This window comes from Falco peregrinus, chromosome 1 (genome assembly GCF_023634155.1).
Source record: "Falco peregrinus isolate bFalPer1 chromosome 1, bFalPer1.pri, whole genome shotgun sequence".
NCBI classification, from domain to species: Eukaryota; Metazoa; Chordata; class Aves; order Falconiformes; family Falconidae; genus Falco; species Falco peregrinus.
The window spans coordinates 116,558,740-116,578,967 of NC_073721.1; the positions used below are offsets into that span (position 1 = coordinate 116,558,740).

At 44.9% G+C, this 20,228-nt stretch overlaps 1 protein-coding gene across 2 annotated transcripts; it reads left to right on the plus strand.

Moving 5' to 3' along the window:
• The first annotated feature begins 3,082 nt into the window (after window positions 1-3,082).
• Window positions 3,083-17,971, plus strand: WHAMM (WASP homolog associated with actin, golgi membranes and microtubules). 2 transcript variants are annotated; one of them, XM_055812242.1, is made up of 10 exons: window positions 3,088-3,715; window positions 6,986-7,159; window positions 8,520-8,670; window positions 9,181-9,350; window positions 10,044-10,209; window positions 11,182-11,369; window positions 12,823-12,909; window positions 12,994-13,089; window positions 13,440-13,911; window positions 16,676-17,971. In XM_055812242.1, the coding sequence occupies exons 1-10, from the start codon at window positions 3,176-3,178 to the stop codon at window positions 16,960-16,962; spliced, it is 2,331 nt and encodes a 776-aa protein (XP_055668217.1). In that variant the 5' UTR covers window positions 3,088-3,175; the 3' UTR covers window positions 16,963-17,971. The 2 variants fall into 2 exon arrangements, with proteins under 2 accessions (XP_055668224.1, XP_055668217.1); XM_055812249.1 differs by lacking the exons at window positions 8,520-8,670; window positions 9,181-9,350 and having other exon boundaries at window positions 3,083-3,715.
• Window positions 17,972-20,228: the final 2,257 nt, after the last annotated feature.

Here is a 20,228-nt window from a genome sequence, read left to right on the forward strand (position 1 = left end):
AAAGAGTTCATGGAAAGATTTCAGCTGAATATTAATGAACCCGCAGTTACATCTAGTCATAGCTAAGCGAAGCATATGAAAGCTTTAAAACCACTTTCTCACAGAAAAAAAAAAAAAAAGCCAAAAGGTCAGTCAGACATAAAGGTTATCAGAGCTTCTGCAGAAGCTTTCACATGAGCTTTGCTTTCAAACTACTTTTTATGGTCTTTGTAGTTTCAAGCACTTGCTATCACCTCAAATTTATTTCATCAATATTTTACTAATATTCCTGAGGATTACTTAGCGAACAAAGTCAATACAGTGATTTATTAGAAAGCAACTTCTCAACCTGGTGAAAAATGCTAAGAAACTTCCCACTTTCTTGTTTTGTATCAATGACTGAAAACAGTCCAGCCTACCGGATCTGTAAGAAAACACACACAGAAGTTCTCCGTTTGTCTTCTGACACTGCAGACATGGGTGTGGATTCTACAGCTAGCAATATCTTACTACAGACAAAACCACTCAAGTTAGGCAGAAATAATATTTATGCTAAAGGCAGTAAAACAAATCATGCAAATTCTAACATATTAAACAGAGAAAAGGTCTAGACACATACCAGAAAATGTTGTCTGGCTCCCGCAAAGACTTTTTTCCCCATAATGATAACAATAAGGCTTGCTTTAGAAGCTCTAACTAGAAAAGTGAATTAACAAGTATTTTTCCTACCAAAATGAAGTTAAATTACATAAATTAAAATGAGCATAATTAAGCTTGTCTGGAACCCTGCTGCCTAAATAGGATTTGCAGATGATTGCTCAGTGTTTGCTCAGTTTACAGGCACAGATACAATTACAGTGAAGAATGTTTAAGTCCGTGACCATCAATTATTGAAAATACGTAACAAAGAATGTTACTACCTAAAACTTGCCTTCTGTCTTAAGACGTCATAAATTCTTCTGATAGCTCAGATGGCATCAAACTTCACATTTATTCCCCCTAGCAAAAGTTAATTCACACGAAAGCAATTCCCTGCCACTTTCCTATGGCTGCAGTTGGAAGACTTATTGCCGTAACCCTAGACCACCTCTTCGCTTAGATAGGGACATGCCAGCAATGAGCAATGGAATAAATATAGACATGCCCCAGCTGTCCTTCAGCAGCGTGCTGCTGGAGTGTCACCAGGATGAATGTCACACACTGAGAAAAGGCTCTGAAGGTTGATTCCTGGGTCTGAAAGTACTTGGAACAATTTTAGAGAGCCCTAGCTAAAGGCAGAGGACCCTCTCACTTTTTGAGGTGGTTATTAATTAATAAACTCGGCAGAGTGCAGTTATTGACTCTAGGTGTGATTTCCAAGGCTGTGGTGCTAGGCAGAGTATTGTGTGCAGGATACACAAAACGTGCGTCCTGCGCAAGCTAACTCAAATGGCTGGACATGTGCTTTTACAGCATTGCTGCACAATTAAATGGAAGTGTCTGTTCTGTTCTTTGCAAATGCTTAATGGTAAAGTCATCTATTAAATGAGCAGAAGCTTTACTACGGGGTTGAGCTGGAATCAAGATCAGATTCTCAAAAAAAATATTAAAACTCAGAAAAAATCATAAATCATAATGTTGCGCACTTATTATACATCTACATACATCCCCACCCTGTATGTGTATGCTCATCCTCTAGAAAGCTAATCGTAGTGAAGAAAGCGGCCAACGGCCCAGCTAGGGAGGGTTTTCACGGGAACATATATCCCTTCAGTCTATGCTCAGTAGTGGGTCACCTGATAAATACCAGGCTGTATATTCCCACTGATTACTGCGATTACTGTAGCACCTAAGCTTTATGCATCCACACCTGCGCTTTATGCATCCACTCAAACCCAGGGCTGTCCAGCACAGATAATCCTCTGCTTGTGAACATGCTACTGAGCCAGCCTTGCTGGTAGAGAATTTTAAGCACGTTTGAGGACATTGCATTATATACATCTTGAGCTGAGGGGACTGCGCAAGGGGAAATGTCTATTAGATCTTGACACAGCTCTGCGTTTTCCTCCTTTTCCAATTAACTTGCTGTCATTTCCTCACATTTCTAGCTGCACACTTGCTTGCTGTTTTGGTAAGGCATTACAAGTTAATTACCCATGTAGTCATGATCTCATTATTGCTGACAGTGCCTCTAACATGTGAGATCAGAGCAGAAATGTTTTCACATAAATTATGTAGCTTTTGCTGAAATGTTAACATTTATGCTGTCAGCCAGATTTTACTGATTTTTCAAACAAGAACTTATTTTTGCCCTTATACTGTTAAGCTACACTATCTTGCAGGCCTTAATTGATGAAAAAATTAGTAGTCAGCTTTGCTTGTAGACTAGAATTGTAACATTCTGCTCACCATAAACTGAATGCAGCCTTGTGCCCAAGGCCCGAGAGGTATGTACTGTATAAAACCCCCTTTGCCCTCCGCTCCCCCTCGAGAGGCCCGTGAGGTGGCATTTAAGTGGTATAGTAAGCATAATGCCCTTAGAATGGAGTTTGGTTTGAGGGCAAGCACCATTTTGACTGCACTGCGGCCTGCAGCCGCGGCCTCTGGATGTGGGCAGGGCAGGCCCTGGGGCCACCCGCCACCCCCAGGACCCAAACGTGGCGAAGGAACACGGGGTTTGGCTGGCTTCGGGGAAGGGAACAACTTGTGAAACGTGCCCTGACCCATGGCTGGGAGGCAGACGGCTCGCACACGGCAGCTTTCCCTCAGCCAGCGGCCAGGGCTGCCAGCGGCCCCAACCCACGGGCGCAGGAAAATGGCGGCGGCCCCGTCCCTGAGGTAATGCCCCTGCTCCCTCCCGCAGGGCTGTGCCTTGCGCGCCCCGCCCGCCGCTCTGCACGTTGGTAACTGCTTGTCTTACAAAAATCACCACCTGCGGCGCGGCCGGGGACTGTACGCGCCCGTCGCACAGACCTGCCCTCCCGCCCTCGCCCTTCGTTTACTGTCGTCGCAGCGCGGCGACCGCCGCCCGCCGGCCCCGCCTTGGCTCTGCCCGCCCCGCCCTGGCCCCGCCTCCGGGCGACGCCCGCCAATGGGTCGGCGCGCTGCCCGTGACGCGCCGCGCCGGGCCCGCCCCCTCGGTGGGTGCGCGCGGCGCCTTTAAGGCTCGGCGGTTTCTGTTTTGCTCCGCGGGTCTAGGGGCTGCGCGGCCGCCGCCATGGAGCCGCAGCCCGACAGCCTGGAGGGGTGGGTGGCCGTGCGCGACACCGCCTTCACCGAGCCCCGGCCGCCGCGGCTGCGCTTCCTCGTGGGCTGGAACGGCGTGGAGGCCGCGTTCGCCGTGACCTGCCACGGCCGGGCGGAGACGGCGGCGCAGGCCCCACAGAGCTGGGCCGGCCTCTTCTCGGCGCCGGCCCTGCGCGGTGTCCACCGGCAGCTGGCGGCCGTCTGCCCGCGGCTGGAGCCCGCCTTCCCCGCGCTGCCGCCCGCCCTGCCCGGCGCCGCTGCCGGCGGCGGGCTGTGGGCCGTGCTGTTCCCCGGCGGCGCGGCGCCGAGCGAGGCCGAGGTGCAGGAGCTGTGCCGGCAGCTGGAGCTCTACCTGGGCTGGGCCCTGGAGCTCTGCGGCGGCCGCGTCGTGCTGGACGCCCTCTTCGCCGCCGACCGCCGCCACGACGACGAGTACTTCGAGAGCCTGCAGGAGCTCCGCGGGAGGGCCCTGCGTGGCCACCTGGCCCGGGCCAAGGAGGCCCTGCGGCGGGTACGGGCCCGGGCGGGGGGCTGAGGGGCCGCGGCTGGGCTGGCCCTGCTGAGGGGCCGGGGGCGCCTCTGGTCTGAGGGGGGCAGCGGCCCGAGGGGCGCCGGTGCTGCACCCCCGCTCTCCCCGCTGGCGGGCCGAGCTCCCCGCGGGGTGGGGGCACCGTCAGCCGGCCGTGCCGCCGCACGGCTCGCCCGTGTGCCCGCCTGGGCCTCGGCGCCTCCTGCCCGCCCGAGGGCTGCGTGCCGGGGCTGGCGGCCTCTGCGAGAGCCTCAGCCCTCGGGCTGGACTCGCACCTGGGTAATGCGAGCAAGGGTGGCCGAGTCACTAATGTCACCTTGCTCGTGGTGCTGTGCAGTGTTCGGATTTGTGCTTACACAAAACACTTCTGATTGGGAACTGCCAAGTCAACTCTTGAGTGTCATCGGGTTTTGTGTGTTAAGTGGGGAACACGCTGGTTCCAGGTGGGCGGTCAGCGTAAGGCATTGGGGCACTTGCTTAAGTTCTAAGTGCTCCTACAAAAACACGGCTAAAAATATCCCGTAGTGTTGTGCAGTGGGTGGAATGGTAACCGAAAGGGAGTCATGCGCTGATTTTCTAACCTGTGACGTTCTCAGACTGCTTGTTTGCAGTAATACCTATAACTGGGAGATTCTCAGTCAGTTTTTTTTATTAAAACCAAACTTAGCCATGGACCTATGCCAAGTAAGTGTTTTGCAGTCAGTGAAATTGTGGGGTTTTAAGTGTCAAATTCTGGCCTAATTGTATGAACTAATGATGTTAGCTCTTTCTCCCTTTAGTACCAGAAGTTTCTTCTTGCTGTAGATGTGTTCCTGGATTTTTTTTTTTCCTCTTGTAGCAAGCATGAATTCAAAGGATGGTATAGAGTAACATGGTTGCAATTAGGATATCAGTATGCTAAAACAAGAATTTCAGATACTTGGAGCTCACCAGTGTGTTGCTGCTGTAATTTTCCTGCAGTATCCATTTGCAGCCTGTTTCCTGGCTCAGTAAGCTGAAAGGTATTTTATAAAAATGATCATGCTTTGGAGCATGTTAAGACAGTTGGCCTTAGCCTTTTGTTTCCTAGTTCAGTGTTTAACACCTGTAACGTTACTGTGTCAGAAAGACACTTTTTTAAAAAGACAACTTGAGTTTACATGAACTTCATATACAGTGTTGTATTCAAAAGCTACAGCTTCTGTCACTGGCTATAACAGTTCATGGCCCAGGTAGAAATACATTCTAGCCACCATGTTCTTCTGCAAGCAGCACAAACATGTACAGCTGTGTGGCAGTTCAAGGTTTGGCGGCCAGGTATAACTGGTACCAGATGTGGCTAACCATGCTGTAGAGTGGTGGTGTATTTGCAAGCCCAACAGGGACATAAATTAATTATATTGCAGTCTATACCAAGTTATGCAAGATTCAAGAAATATAACCTACCTCTTCTGGCACTAAACTAGCCTTCAGTATCAGGGCATTCTTCCTCCCTTTTTACATCCATGTTGTTCTCAAATATTTCATCCTCTGGGCCAGGAGATTAATTTGGAAGAATGCAGAAGATACTGGTAAAAGATGGAGGAGGTTGGTATTGCGTAAATACTTCTGTGTGTGTGTGTGTGTGCTCAAGGGAAAAAAACCTAAGGGCCATACTGTTACAATAGAAGTCAGTTGGGCTAATGATGAACCAGAATTCTATGAAGACTATCAGACTGTGTAAAAGAAAGGATTTTAATTTAAAACAGACAAAATGTTGCCACACTTCCCCTCTCTCCCCTCCCCCCCCAAAAAAACCCCAAAAACAACCAAAACCAAAAAAACAAGCCCCAAACAAACCCAAAATGCCAAACCCTTGTGGTTAATTGTCTCATGAGTTGATTTCAGATTTTCATTAATGCTTCCCCTTTACTCACTATAAATGTCCTTCAGGAGCAGCATGACCCTCACTAGTTTGAGTGTGGGAACCAGAAAGTGAACCATTGTTTCTATTTGGCTTTGTTAGCAAGGGGGAAAAAAATCAGGCAAACTGCTGCAGGTGGGCCCTAGGACTGTGTCTGAGCTACCACGAGCTCCTGGGGAACTCTAGAGGCTGCAGGACTTCTGGGATTATCAGAAATGCTGCAGTTCAGATTGTCTTGTTCCCCTGTCCTGCCTGTGCCAGGTCCGGAGGCAGGATGGGTGGGAAATGCCTGTGATGCAACTTCTGCAGATTTTCCCTGGCGAAATGCCTCCATGGCTGGAAGCTTTGTTCCTGCTGTTTTACCCAGACTCAGCTGGCAAGAGCAAAGGTGATGGTTTGATTTCAGTGCTTTTCAGCTGCAATGCAATCAAGCTTGTTTCTAATGTTTTTTCTCATTCTAGCACCAAACACCCCCTATTCCCTTCCCTCCTTACAGAGCTGTAGAGCAAACCCTGTCCTGCCAGGACGGTCTGTGTTTCTCAGTGGAATTTAGCTGTGTTCTCTCAGCTGGCTCACTCTGTCCTGGCACATAGTGTGCGCCATGGTCTCTGCTAGCTGCTGTCAAAGAAAAATCTTGGAAGCTTTGATTGGTGCCAGTAAACAAATGCAGCTGAGGGGAACTTTCCAACTTTGTATTTTGTCATAGAAGCCAATAAAGACCTTAAATTAAGGAATAATATATAGGAAGGCGGTTGTTTCATGGAAGAATTACAAGTTACAAAGTGTGTAATATTACTAGAATTGAGATTAGAATAAACTATTATAAATTATACTAACGTTAAAGGAGTTTAACTGCAGGGTATATCAGGAGTAGAAATATGTTTCTGAATTATTATTTTTACATGGCAGTCTGATTTTTCTATGCCTGAAGTCAGAAATTCTGGATCCAGAAACTAATTTCATATTAGTAGGCATTTGGTAATCGTGGAAGCAATGTAAGAGCTAGTTTAAGAGTACTTTACTTGTCCTTCTAGTACACAGAGTTCCCCAGTTTCCCATTTGTGTTTATAAAAAGCAGCCACCAAGTCATCAGCACGGAGCTATTAGAATTTCTGTGATGGAAGCCTTAGGCATTGTACTCCTTGCAGTCTCCCAATGCAATACTCAGCAATTAGTGCTTTTAACAATGTGGTGTCGAAGGTATTTGCAGTTAGAGGGCTGCTGAGCGCCTGGTGTACACCTACTGTGTCGTGGGAAGTCTTGCCTGGTCACTGAATGACAGATGTCGGGTCCTTTCCACCAAAGCTCATCAGCAGTTGGCACACATGAGTGCAAAGCACCTAAGTCTGATTTACCTTTTATCCCACTAGGTTCTTCAGCAGCATAAAAATGCTGACACAATGGTGGCTTTGATGAAGGTTTATGAAGAAGAAGACGAAGTTTATCAGGATTTGGTCACCATGGCAACACAATTCTACCAGTATTTGCTGCAACCCTTCAGAGATATGCGAGAGCTGGCAACACTGTACAAACTGGAAATCCTGGTAGGTCTGCCTTTACCAAGTGAAAGACCAAGTTACATAGTAAGGCATCAGCTGCTCTTGGTGCAGTTAAGACTCGAGTCACTTAACATTCCCTACTTCTGCCTGAAGTACATTGTTTTCCCCCTGCCAAGCTGTGAAATGTGACTGACAGATTGAAAATTAGGGCAGAACCGCTTGGAGGATCTTGGAGTCCATGGTATTGGCTTGAATAGCGCTGCAGGTGTCTTCCCACCAATGTCCCACTTCCTTCTGTTTTGAGGAATTAAAAGGAGCGCATTCCCAGGCTCCACCTCTCTGGGATTTACTCTGGTAGGCTGAATTTACAGAAATCTAAGTAGCCTTCACGATGCCACTTTCAGTGGGATTAGTTGTGGCATTGAGAATGCCATGCCCCAGCAACGCTGGTGTACCAGATCAGCTCTGTTGTGATGGTAGAACAGAAGGCAGAGGAGACCTTACCATGCAAAGCAGTTTTCTATTGATGCTACAACCCGCTAGAAGTACACATTAAAACATGTCAGTTGTCAGTGAGTTCATTTAATGTTATGTGCATCTTAAACTGGAAGCATGTATTAAAGGTTACAATGCCCCTGGAAAAGGCAGTCGTCATCTATTTGGATTTCTCCTTAAATACCCTGTTAAAATGAAAGTGAGCTGTTAATGTTCTTGAAAAAATCAGAACAGTTTTAAGTTTAGACTAAGGTTTTTGGATACTGAAGGTCTAAATCTGTGAAGGTAAAATATATAGTACACTGTACTGACAAAGTGAAAATCAGAATGGATGAAACATGTTTCTGTATTAAAAAAAAAAAACAAACACCCTTAAGGGATATTTAGGCTTATTTGAAGCCTAACGCTTTAAAAAAATAATTCAGTACTAGTCTTCTACCCATGTATGTTTTGTGGACTTGAACATACTCTCTTATGTTTCTTTTCTGAATCCTTGTTCCTGTGTGTAGGAACTGCCAAACTGGAGAGCCTGACAGTGCAATGTGCTGTCAACACGTGGGGAAAAATAGAAGAGAACATTGCACATAGAAGAGTGGGTTTGAGTTACTTTTAGTAACAGCTAAAGCCACTTGAGCTGGACATGATTTTAAAAATTATAGTCTAAAAATATTTTAAGAAATAAATTAATCCAAAGTTAAGTGTGGAGTCATGATTGGGAAACAAAGGTTCTGAGTTAGCCTGGAGAAAGAGGAACAAGGCAATACATAGGCATGAGTAAGTGATTCACTTTGTGACAGGTGAGGGGAAGGTCACGTTTGCACTGTGCTCTGAAATGTCTCTCAGTATAGCATAATGCAGGCTGCACCACTGTGGTAGCCAGGTGGTAACTGAGAATTCTGTCTCCTCGCAGAAATCTTTGCAGTATGATAATTTGGGTCCTAAAAGAGTAGCAGCTTTGCAGAAAGATGCTGAAGAATGGACTAAGCGAGCTGAGAATGCCGTGTGCTCCATTCAGGATATCACTATGAACTACTTTAAGGAAACTGCAAAGGCTCTGGCAGGTAATCAGAATGATTTACGCAAAAGGTTGTGTAAATACTTGACTTGGCAGACTGAGAGCTCTTACCACCTTTGCTGGTCTCTCTGCAGACTCTGTAGTTAGGATGAACGTCCAGATTAAGGAAGAACCATTTTATTCACTTAAGATGTGTATCTTTTAACCAGTTTGGTTTACAACTTGCATTTGGCTTGCACAAAAACATTATCAGGGCCTGAAACTTATGGCTGCAAACCTCTGAACAAAAAACGTGCATGCTTTTAACGCTTGATATGCAAGCCTCAAGGATTTCAGCATGTTAACTGAGTAGATTGCTGTGTAACTGTTAAGACATGTTTCCATGGTGCAGTGAAGTGTTTTACTTACGTGTATAAATTATAAATTCAACCTTTTAGTCTTGTAATTTCTAAAGAAGCGTCAGAAATAGTTTAACAACATCAGTATTTTTAGTACTGTGGCTATAGTAGAAACACGTTGCATTTCTCATCTCTTATTGCAACGTTTTAATCTGCAGCAATGCACAAACAGATGGAACAAGACCAGGAAAGATTTGGTAAAGCCACCTGGGCATCAGCTTTGCCACGACTAGAAAACCTGAAATGTATGTTAGCTAAAGAAACCCTTCAGCATCTGAGGGCAAGAGAATTGTGCCTGAAACAGAAGAGAGCTGGCATTCAGAAAACCGTAAGACCTTGCAAAGCCTCCTTTTCTGTCACTGTTTTGTGAAGGGCTGATCGAAACCTGTAGAAGTGGTCATGGAAGTAGACTTTCAAAGTCTTTGGCTATGAAACAGCTTCGGTTTTCAGCAAGATTTTAAGTTGTGGAAAGATAGGTGTCTCCGGTTCTTAAAGTTGTTTTTGCTCATGTGAGGACACCTAGCAAAGGTTGAGATACATGCTTTTAAGTTCAGGTGTCATGTTCACATTTATGATATTAACCTTTGAAATTGTTAGTTTTAGGGAGATAAAGACCAGATACTATTTTCAGAGGACACTGCACAATAAAGATACTTCTTTAATCTTTTGATATTCTTGATTTGATGCCATCTGACTGCTGCTAGGAGTACCTGATATTTATTTTCCAGTAGTGTACTGCACTATATATAATTGTTTTCAGGAGTGGTATTATTTGTGCAAATTATGATGAAGTTTTTCTTCATAGACTTAAGGTAAAATTCCACTTTAAGTTAATAAGGTGCTCTGCTTTTCTGAGTTTCTGCTCCAAAGCATTTCTGATGTTCTGTTGTTTCCATACCAAAGCACCTAAGCAGCTGCTGGTTAGACCAGGCTCTGTACAGGTATTTGTGCATCCGTGCATGTTCCATGTGTGCATATCTTGTTATTAATGCTTTCTATTTTTTTGTTTGGGGCTACACAGATGGAGAACCTCAGTGAACAAGAAGAGAACTTAACTGTAGTGGAGGAGCTGGAAATACAGTATTATGAAACACAGCTGGAATTATATAATGCACAGCTTGAAGTATTGAAACATGAAGAGATGCTGCTTATTGTACAGTTGGCCACTTTAAGGAGACAGATTAAAGGTAAGAATAAACAAATATTGAAAGGCATCTTCAAAACAGAGGAGTGATATAGCCTGCTCTGTTTTCACTTTTTAAAAAAAAAGGGGGGGGAGATGATTATCACTGCTCAGGTCTCAAAAGTAGAAAGTGTCATTGGAAAACATTGATGCCATGGGCCATGGCACCATCTGATATTTTGTCTTCTGACTAATTAGACACTAATTTGATAACACAAGTTTTAAAAGAAAGCCACACTGGTCAGTCATCTTGACTGCAGCTGTGATATGTGCATGCACTGGTTTAGCATATGGAATAACTTACTTTGGCGATACTTACCTGCTCTCATAGTTACAAGATCTATGCATAGAAACTGGGTATCATGACCTGCTGAAATGGGTTCTGAAATTCATCACAAATCTGTTGTAATTTAACATGTAGAAATTAAAAAATACATCCTGTAATGACAAAAAGAGGTGATTATAGCTAGATGGTACTTGAGTACTGCTGTATTCCAGTTTAAGTGTCTCTTCTTAACAAATTTATGACCAAATCAGGCACCAGTCTTGTTTACATTTATTTGTGCTTATGAATTCTCTATTACTGTGTACACCATGAAGTAAACATTACTCATGTTTGTTGCATAATTAAAATCTGGTAAATAGTAAAATGTCACCCAGTGTCGATCAGAACAGTCTTCAATTTTCCAGGAAAACTAGGTGGTGAAGGTAGGAGTTAAAGCACAGAGACACATTTGAAAGAGGAAGCTAAATAACAAATGCTAACAGCCTAAATTTGATCCTGCAAAGCACCCCTGTGAGTAACATGACATGTTTGCATAAGACTTTGAAGGACCAAGCTCAGCTCTGGAGCGTTACACTTTCTAATAACTAACTCACTGCCTTCAATGGCTTTTAAAATGTCATTAGTTCTTTAAATGTTTAAGTAACTGTGGCAATTTTTGGTTTTTTAAAAAAATGCCAAATGCCTTTTTAGAGAAACAGGATGAAGTTGTTTACTATGATACATGTGAAAATCCTGAGGAGCTCAAGGTCATTGAACAGACAATGGGACAACATTACGCTAACTTGTCAGAAATGACGATGCTGAGGCAGAAGACTAAGCAGTTGGAGACAAAGCGTGGGACTGTCTGTGCGAGGAGAGCCTACCTCAGGAACAAAAAAGTAAATGCAGTCCTGGAGATATGCATTTTCTTTAGCTGATGTCTTGACTCACAAGGGGTGGACAGGAAACAGCTAGGGAAGCTTTGGGTGGAACATACAAGAAGATACGTGACTTGGTACCAAGGTCTCCAAAGAGAAAGAGGGGCAATGTGATTTTAAGCCAGCTTTACGCTCCACTGTGTGGTGCAAGTGCCTCTCTAGCTTATTAAGAGCACAAACTTACATGGGTGACCCAGGAGGTATTCCTCTATCAGCTAAACCTTACCAGAGCACTGCTGTGGCCAGCTGGAGCTTTGCCCTGGTAGCGTTTAACACAGCAGCTGTAGTTCAGGAGGAAACCTGGCCTGCAGTGAAGGAAGCTGCAGGAACAGAACAACCCACACAGTGATACTTTACCTTTGAATGGGAGGGAGGGGGAAATGTAACTCCTGCAATTCTTTCTCCAGCCTTTCAGTTCTGTGCAAAGGGCAGCTTTTTCCTGTTTCCCATTTAGAGCAGAACACTAGGAAGACACAGGTGAGATCAGTTGTCTCTCATGAATCTTCCCAGTGAGCTGAGCTTACCTTACACCTGTACAGTCCTGCTGGGGCAGAGAGCAGAGTTTAAGCTGCAGTCTGTCTGGCCTTTTACCCCTTGCTATCCCGGACAAAATGGGAGCGACATTGGAAATGTTTTGTGAGCTGTTGTTGTCTCTTGCTTGCAACTGCTTCCTCGTCAGACACTTCTTTGCTTCTGATTTCATTCACTTAATTGCTGTTTCTGGGTTATGTAACACTAAAGCCAAATGCCAGGTGATTTGCAAATGCTTACCCAGCCATGTGGATAATTCCCTTCTGTACAGTGACAAATAGCGACTCCCAGTGAAAATATTGAAGCCTGCAGCTTCTCTGTCGTGTTTGCTACTAATAGAAGGTAACCCTGTTAGCATTCATTGTGCTTCTCATGCTTTTGCTTCCCTGACTCTTGTACCTGGGAGCCATGGCAGATGAGGGAAGGAGGGGAAATTAGCCTTGTGTTTTTGTAATGCCCTGCTAGCTTCCCTGTTGCCTTCTTCCTCGTGTCTTTGCACCCCTTCCCTTCAACCAGTACCTGGGTGAAAGTTCTTCAGAGCTTGTTTCTGCCTGGGTTTTTTGATTTGTTTTTTTTTTTCTTTTTCTTCTTTGTTTTTTTGACCTAAGTGTAAGATAGAGTGATTGGTTCAGATCTGGGTATATTTCCTCTGCAGCACGAAAAACCCTATCACTTATTAGGAGAACAAAAGATCCCCTTGGTTTCGTCATGAAGGAGTCCTATGGACTTCACCTTCAGGGTCTCACATCTACCACTAGTTGAGACAGACAAGCACTCAGCCTCGGTCATGGTTTAGTGGCTTGTACACAGGAGTTAATGGCACAGATGATGCACAATAAATGTGAACTTACCAAGGGTTGCATGAATTTTGCTGTTCTACTAGGATCAATGTGAAGCAAGTCATCGGCAGAGACTGCAACAGGCAGAAGAGAGCAAAAAACGCTTCCAGCAGCATCACAGCATACAGATAGTGAGTACTGAATAACAGCCTTGGAGAATCTGGCAGCTGCTTGTTTTCACACACTAAGGCTCAGTTACTTGTGTTTTAATACAGAAGAGAGACAAGCAAAAAGAAGAGGAGAAAAAGAAAAAAGCTTGGATAAGCCAGGAACGTCAGAAAACATTGGAAAGGCTGAAAACATTCAGGGAGGCAAGTACTGTGAACTACAGTAGTACTAAATGGTGTGAAAGCATGGTGTCAGAAAGTAGCCATAGCTCATGTGTGAGCATGGTCCAAATTGGAGACAACCATTTGGGTAGTCTAAAATGGGATTGTGTGTAATGAGTCAAGAGGATTGAATCTCTGAAGGATATAGTTTCCAGGTACAAGTGAGGAAATGGCTTTGAAAGAAATACCTTGGTATTCATTTAAATCTGTTCAGGGTTGAATTTTCTGCTTGAATGGGTGGGTGGGACTCTGTGGCTTTTTGTCTCTTTGGGGTTGATATTTTGGCCAGTCCAATGGAGGTGTGACCTCCTGCCTTCTGATTTGTTTTTCAGAAGCATCCAGCTCACGTTGTTCTGAAAACGTCTCATCCCCAGCCTCTCAGCCCCAAGTTGCCACGAAGCATCACTCAGCAGGCAGCAGTCCTGCCCCCTCCACCTTTGTCGAGAGCAAGGGCAGCTCCAGAGCAGCCAAAGAGCATACTGCTAGTAGAAGCCAAAGAATCAAAAGCTTCACATCAGAATACCCCAGCAGATATCCCTGTTGAGATTTTTGTTACTGATGGTGACACACAGCAACAAAAGCACAGCGTGGAATCGATGGTCTCTCCATCCTTGCCACCACCACTGCCTCCTCCACCCCCTCCTCCTTTACCCCCTCCTCCCCCACCTCCTCCCTTACCTCTCCAGTTAAGGACACCATCAGCAACAGAGGATAAGCCACTTCCCCTTAGCTGTGATAGCCCCACAGAAAGTCCTGCACTGCACAAACAGGATGACTCATCCAGGTCTATAAATAATTACATAGGTAAGAAGGCTTACATCGACTGGTGTTTTTTTCTTAATTTCCTGTATTTTTCTGTTCTCCCTTCTCCTGGTTCTGGACAGGAATAGTGCAGTGTGCAGTCTTGCTCAAGAGAATGAAGCTTTTGGAAAGCTTATTCTAAGAAACCTCATAAAATAACCCCGGCCATAGCTTGGGATGTTAAATGAGTAACAATGATTTGTGTATCCTGTCTGATATACTTCACGTGGTCCTGATTCTTGGGTTGTATGACTCGGTGGTTTTTGGGAAGTGCTATCGGATGGGACAGGTCAATCTTTTAAGACATCTGAACTTGAATCTCTGCTGGAATTGTACGTTTAGTAAATACAGCCTTACAAGTTAGTTTAAACCGTCCTTAGTCATAGTGCTACTAGTTCTGTGGAGGTCTTAATTCAGGACCTGCATTTCTCATGGCAGTGAAGATCCCACTGTTGTAATAGGTAGGAAAGTGTCAGAAGAAATTCCAAGGAGAGGGTGTTTATTCATGTTGTTAGGTGAGAAGCAACTTTTACTGCCAGGTTTGTTCTTGGCACAATTTTGTGACTTTTGAACCAAATGTGGTATTTAGATGGAGGAATAATCACCTGTCCAGTCAGAAGACCACCGTGGGTAAATTTGTAGTTGTATTAAGGCTACGCTGCAGTGTTTATGATTGATGTACTACAGAGCCGGCAGTTGGGCTGCTTGCATTTGTAAGGTACGCACAGCCTGTGTCCACTTACAGTTTGCTTGGTTTCTAAATAAAGGTTTCTTAAGAGAATTTGTGCCGAATTCAACCAGGATTTGAAAGGCAGATGGATAGCTTTGGCCTACTAACATTCCTAGGGCAAAAATTCTGCTCTCTTAAACCGCTGCTTTGTTAGCAATATCATGCAGGTATAATTCAAGGCTGAATTCAGCAACTGAAACAGTAGTTTGGATGAGAATAGAGCTCAGCAGCCTCCCAAGGCTGCGTTGGTCACATCCTGCTATTTTTATCTCTAAAGCAAGCAGGTTTTTTAACTACGTCAGGGAGACTGACCAAAGTTGGACGGCAGCAGTTTTTTATTGTCATTTTTCATAGTGGAGCTTAGGCTGGAATGAAGTACGTCTTTAAATGTGGTACATTACTATTCACAATAAATCTAAGCAGCCTTTGTATCCTCTCGGTTAAGAGGCAAACCACAAGCAGGAATACCAAGGGAAGTTCAGCATTTTCAGTTTTTCCAAGGTGTGGGGAAGTACAAGCAGCTGAAGGGCTGAGACACAGTCAAGTTACCATGAGAAACTACTATGCATCCAGTGGATCAGCATGCGGACTTCAGTCTGGGAGGTCTGTGGGATAACTCTACCACAGATACTCTTAAGAAGTATCTGTGATTTGCAACAGGAGTTGTCCACAGGGTAGTCTGACTGCTGCTGGTACAGCCTTGCTAGTAGCTACTATCTACTACCATTCACAGCCTAATACTGATGCGCTTTCATTATTTTGGGATAAGAAAAATATTTTGTTTTTATTGGAGAGATCTAGTTGGCTGCTTACACCTATTTCATGAAGAAAACCAGCATGTTAGTTGCTGTAATATTAGTTGATAAAATACTGCCACAGGAACTTGAAACAGCTTCATAAACAGGTTGGTTTTAGTTACAGACAGACTACTCGTGTCTTTTTACATGAAAAGCCAGGAGAGGTTCATATTCTGGTGTTGAAAATATTCTCTGTAATGGATTAACGTAGTTTCCAGGAGAACTTGTTTTATAATTTGTTAGTCTGACTAGTCTTTTACCAGGCAGTCCATTTGATTAATAAACTTAAGACTTTCTTGCTTGAAGGCTTTCTAAGATGACTTGGTGGATCTTTGCTTGGTCCTTTCCTGGCACCTCTGTCTCGGAAGGTACCACAGGATTGAGCAGAATGTTACATTTTAAGTGCTTCATGTTAACCAGGTAACATTATGTGCACTGCACATGGCAAAAATACTTGCAGCTGTGAGGTACAGATGGTCTGGACCTGTGGCTGTAGGAATCAACTGCTGTCCGGGGAAACTGTGTCTCTGTCTCACAGCCTGAAACAAGCCACAAAGAATCCTGCAGAAGGAGTAAAAAGCAAATAACAGTGTGTATCAAGAGAACTAGTGGAACCTCTCTGTGTGGTGTCCTTTATGATCTGAAGTTCAGAAACATATGCCTGAGATTTAAATCATGTTGTAAAATGGGAATTATTTTTTAAGTCCATACAGAAAAGAGCTGCCTGCCTACCTGCTTAGGGCCTGATCTGGCTCCCACTGACTTCAGTGGTGCAGTTTCAAGCCCTTTCTACTCAAATCCTTTCATTTCTCTCTTGGCTGAGCAAAAATGCAATTGACAGTCTCAGCAGGCATCTGAGCAAGCTAGGAGGAATGGTAGATTGTTTCTAATACAGAATACAAGAGATTTTTTGGTTCAGTGAATTTTTTTTGAAAGCCCATAAAGTTGTAATGAAGAAGCAGCATCCTCTGTGTGTAATGTCTTAGAGCACAACCTCGTATAGTGTTGAAGAGGTGTTGGATTCTCAGTTCAAGACACAGAAGTTATAACTGCTTTTTAGGAGCAGTTCCAGAGCCTGGTGTTGCAGAAGCTTGAAAGAGTCTGTGCCAGAACAGACCATCCTTTTTCTTGTTCAGGGTTCTTCCTTTCATCTTTGCTAGACACTTTGCCTAGGGTTTTATACCTCTAAGGGTGGTTGTGGTGTTCTTTCTTCTGGTAACAATAGATTTATCTGTTGCAGGTTCCATGGATGAGGTTTTGGCTTCTCTAAAACGCAGTGACGTTCATCTTCGCAAAGTGGAACAGCCAAATCCATATGCCTCTGTAAAAGACAACATCCTCTCTGCCATAAGGCAAGGAGTTAAACTAAGAAAAGTGAATCGAGATACTGAGAAAGATGTCAGTAAAGGATCCACTAATGAGCTGGAGAGAAGCATTAAGGCAGTCATCCAGAGAATTAAGAAAGTGTCTGCTGATTCTGAAGAGGAGGAGAACAATGATCAGAATAACGGAGAATGGGACAGCTAACCAATTCAGAGTAACAGACTTACTGACTCAAACAGACTGTGTGTCTCATTTTGCACGTTGAAGACTGTCCCTTTCAAAATGAAGGAACAGTGTGATTGTGTGTTCACATAGTCCAAAATGTCTTGTGAAGTAAAAGAATCCTGTTGATTTTCTGTAGGAGCTGCAGATTCTTACTGTTGCATAAGAAATCATATTCCAAATTATGCTTTTATTAATAAGGTATTTCTGGCTCAACCATGCAGAGTTTTCACCACATCTGAAGACAGCTAAAATGCTGGATTGAAACGGACATTATAGGTTGTTACTACACAGTAAGTAATGCTATCACAACAAAGTTTAAGGAGTGAAAAACTAACTGAAAATCTGTTTTGTCAGATAAAAGCAGAACCAAATCCATGGTGATAGAGGCAGACCAGAAAATTTTGCATAATCTGGAATGTCTCATTCCTACCTCCATTGTCCAGAAAATTCTTCAATGCTTTGCTTGTCTGATACAGCTTGCTCTTAAATACCTATGTGGGTACCTCCATATATCATTATCTTACGAAGTGTGCACTTATGAATGGGTTTCATAACGTTGATTGGGGAAATTAGGATCAAGTTTGAAGTAAGCACTGCAGTAGTAATTACCAAAAAGTTTACTTTTTAGCTGGAAGCTTAAATATAAAGAATTTTTAGATGCTAAATGTTTTTCATACATTTACTATGAACTTGGTATGAAAGAAAGAGCCAAAATATTTTATATGTTTTTTTCTGGGATCTAGCCCTGTAGTACAGAGCTGCTTTTTCCACTGAGAACATCAATACATGTTTTTTAGCTTTTAAGTTACCCGATAGCCTTATAAATGGCAGATATTTGCATTGTGCCTGGAACCTGACTATTTAAAAATTCAGCTATATTCGATTTAGAGACACTTTCTATTTTGGGTAGATAGTGACAAAAATCATTCAAAGTTTCTTTTGGAGTTTATACTGACCCTTAATAAAAATGCATCCTGACAGAAGTGTATTCAGTGTGCTGTCGTTTTAGGGTACTGCTGTGAAGTAAGCATTACACCGTGGTACTATGGGGTTTTTTTATATCTGGTGACAGCCATGCAGCAACTGTGCTCTCTAATGGCATATGTAAATGCCCTTATTTTCTCAAATATTTATGAATTGTAATTTGGTAACAAAACTGCAAATATGGTGCTTTAATTCCCTGTTTTACTATAGCGTAGCAGAACTGTTTAATCAGCACAGTAGATATATATGCAATGGGCTTTATGTGAGAAGCAGAAAGCAGCAGCTGGGGGTTCATTTTTTACTGTTTCAGCACCTACTGCTATCTGGAAGTCAGAAAAAACTGTCCTCTTTTTTTTTTTTTTTTTTGGTTCACTGCCATCAAACCAAGTGGAGACAACAGCAGCAGCACAGGTCAGTTCTTACTCAACACTTCCAACGTGATGCCTGCGGAGGGGAGCTGGTGGGCACGGTGCCACGTGCACCCACACCACCCTGCCCCGAGCCCGGCCTGGGTGCAGGGGCCGTGCTGCACTGGGGGGGCAGTGGCAGGTTTCTTGCACATTCAGCCTTCAGCACCCCAAATGCTGAATGCTGCCCATAGGCTGGAACTGAAGACAAAATCTGGTCCTTCGAGAGTGGTGATCCCTTCCCCAAGGACCTCCTGGGCAGAGGAGGTGCTCGGTGGGCGGTGAGGAGAGCGGAGGGGGCTGGTGCTGGGGTAAGCTGTGCCTGCCGTGCCCTTTAGCAGTGCGGTTATTTAAAGCCGAGCAAAGGGCACGGGGGCTTGGCTGCCTTTCCTGGTGCCTCCTGCCAAATGGTGCTTCGGAGTCCAGGGCAGAGCCCTTTGCTGTTTCATCACTGTGGTTGCGTTCTCAGCTACAGCGCTAGGAAGTTAAATCCAGCAGTTTGAAGTATGCAGAGAATGTGACTTGCAATTTCTCCCACAAATCTTATTGCTTTTGTGTGTTTAACAACAGCAATTTTACTCACGAGAGGCCGAGTAACAGCAACACTGGACAGTGATTTCACCTACCTGGAGTTTTCTTTTGCAGCTGTGCCTGAAGCTCAGCTGGGGTCTCATCTCAGGTGTTAACAGAGCTCCACATCCCAGGCTGAAAAACGTCCTTACCAGCTTGCCCAGACCCCAGCTGAACCCACCTGATTTTGGAAGCCTGCTTCATCGCTACAGCCTGCATGCCTGCTCTGTGGAAAATGTGCTGCAGTGATTTTCTGGTTGGTGTGGAATATTTCACCTCTCTCAGATATCCTCATCACCTGGTTTGCTACTGAAATGGAAAGGCTGCTGCTCAGCAGAGATGTGCCCTCGTGGGAACAGGGCTCCCGGGATGCAGGGCAGCCCCTGCAGTGCCTGGAGCCAGTGGCAGCATCCTGGCTGTGCCCCCGGCTGCAGCGCCTGGCAAGAGGCAGCCACTGGAGCACCAGCGCTCCTGGACATCGGAAACATGACCAGGGAAAACATCAGAACCGCTGGCATTAACCTAAAGAAGAGAAAATGAAAGAGCAGGTTTCAAATACACAGGAGGCTGCTGCAAAGAGGAGGGGAGTAATTTGTTCTGCATGTTCACAGGGAGACGAGCGGCTTAAATTATAGCAGGAAGGATTCAGGGTCATGGTAGGAAAACCTTTCTAATGAACAGTGAGAGCAGAGAGGTGCAGGGACAGGTTGCCTGGAAGGTGGCGGAATTGCTGTCACTGGAAATCTTTAAAAGCAGGTGAGACAGCCCCCCAGGGTGCTGCTGGCGTGGCTGGCACGCTGTGCTGCGGCAGGGAGAGGTTTACAGGCGAGCTGCTCACTGTACTGCCTTGGGGCTCGCTTTGCTCTGCAGGGGAAGCCACAGCTCCTTTTCTGAGAGAGGCCCAAATATAAGACGACTAAAAACCCCCTTACTGAATCACCCTCAGATCTTTCTTCTGGCTGTCCATGACCATGACCTGCCCTGTGCTGCTGGCTCTGGGCTGCGGAGGGAACTGGCGTAGGGAATGGCCCTGGTGCCCCCCGGCTGATTTACCCCAGGCTGATGGGGCACCAAGAGATGCCGCCTGCAAGTGTCAGAGGGGAGATGCCTTAATCTGGGTTTGAGCTCAGGTGCCCTCCCGCCTCTGCACGCCCCAGCAGGTTCGGTGCAGCTGCTGGTGCCACGCGCTTGCAGCAGCGTGCAAAGGCTGATGGACAAAACAGGATAAACTGGAGCAGCGGGTTGGTTCTGTGATGACCAGCTCTACTAGACTGGATTAATATT

Bases quoted from the DNA above. Each gene is read 5' to 3' on its own strand.
- WHAMM (XM_055812242.1), top strand. From the start codon at position 3,176: ATGGAGCCGCAGCCCGACAGCCTGGAGGGGTGGGTGGCCGTGCGCGAC. The intron at 11,370-12,822 runs GTAAATGCAGTC...CTGTTCTACTAG, and splicing joins CCTACCTCAGGAACAAAAAA to GATCAATGTGAAGCAAGTCA. The intron at 13,912-16,675 runs GTAAGAAGGCTT...TATCTGTTGCAG, and splicing joins GTCTATAAATAATTACATAG to GTTCCATGGATGAGGTTTTG.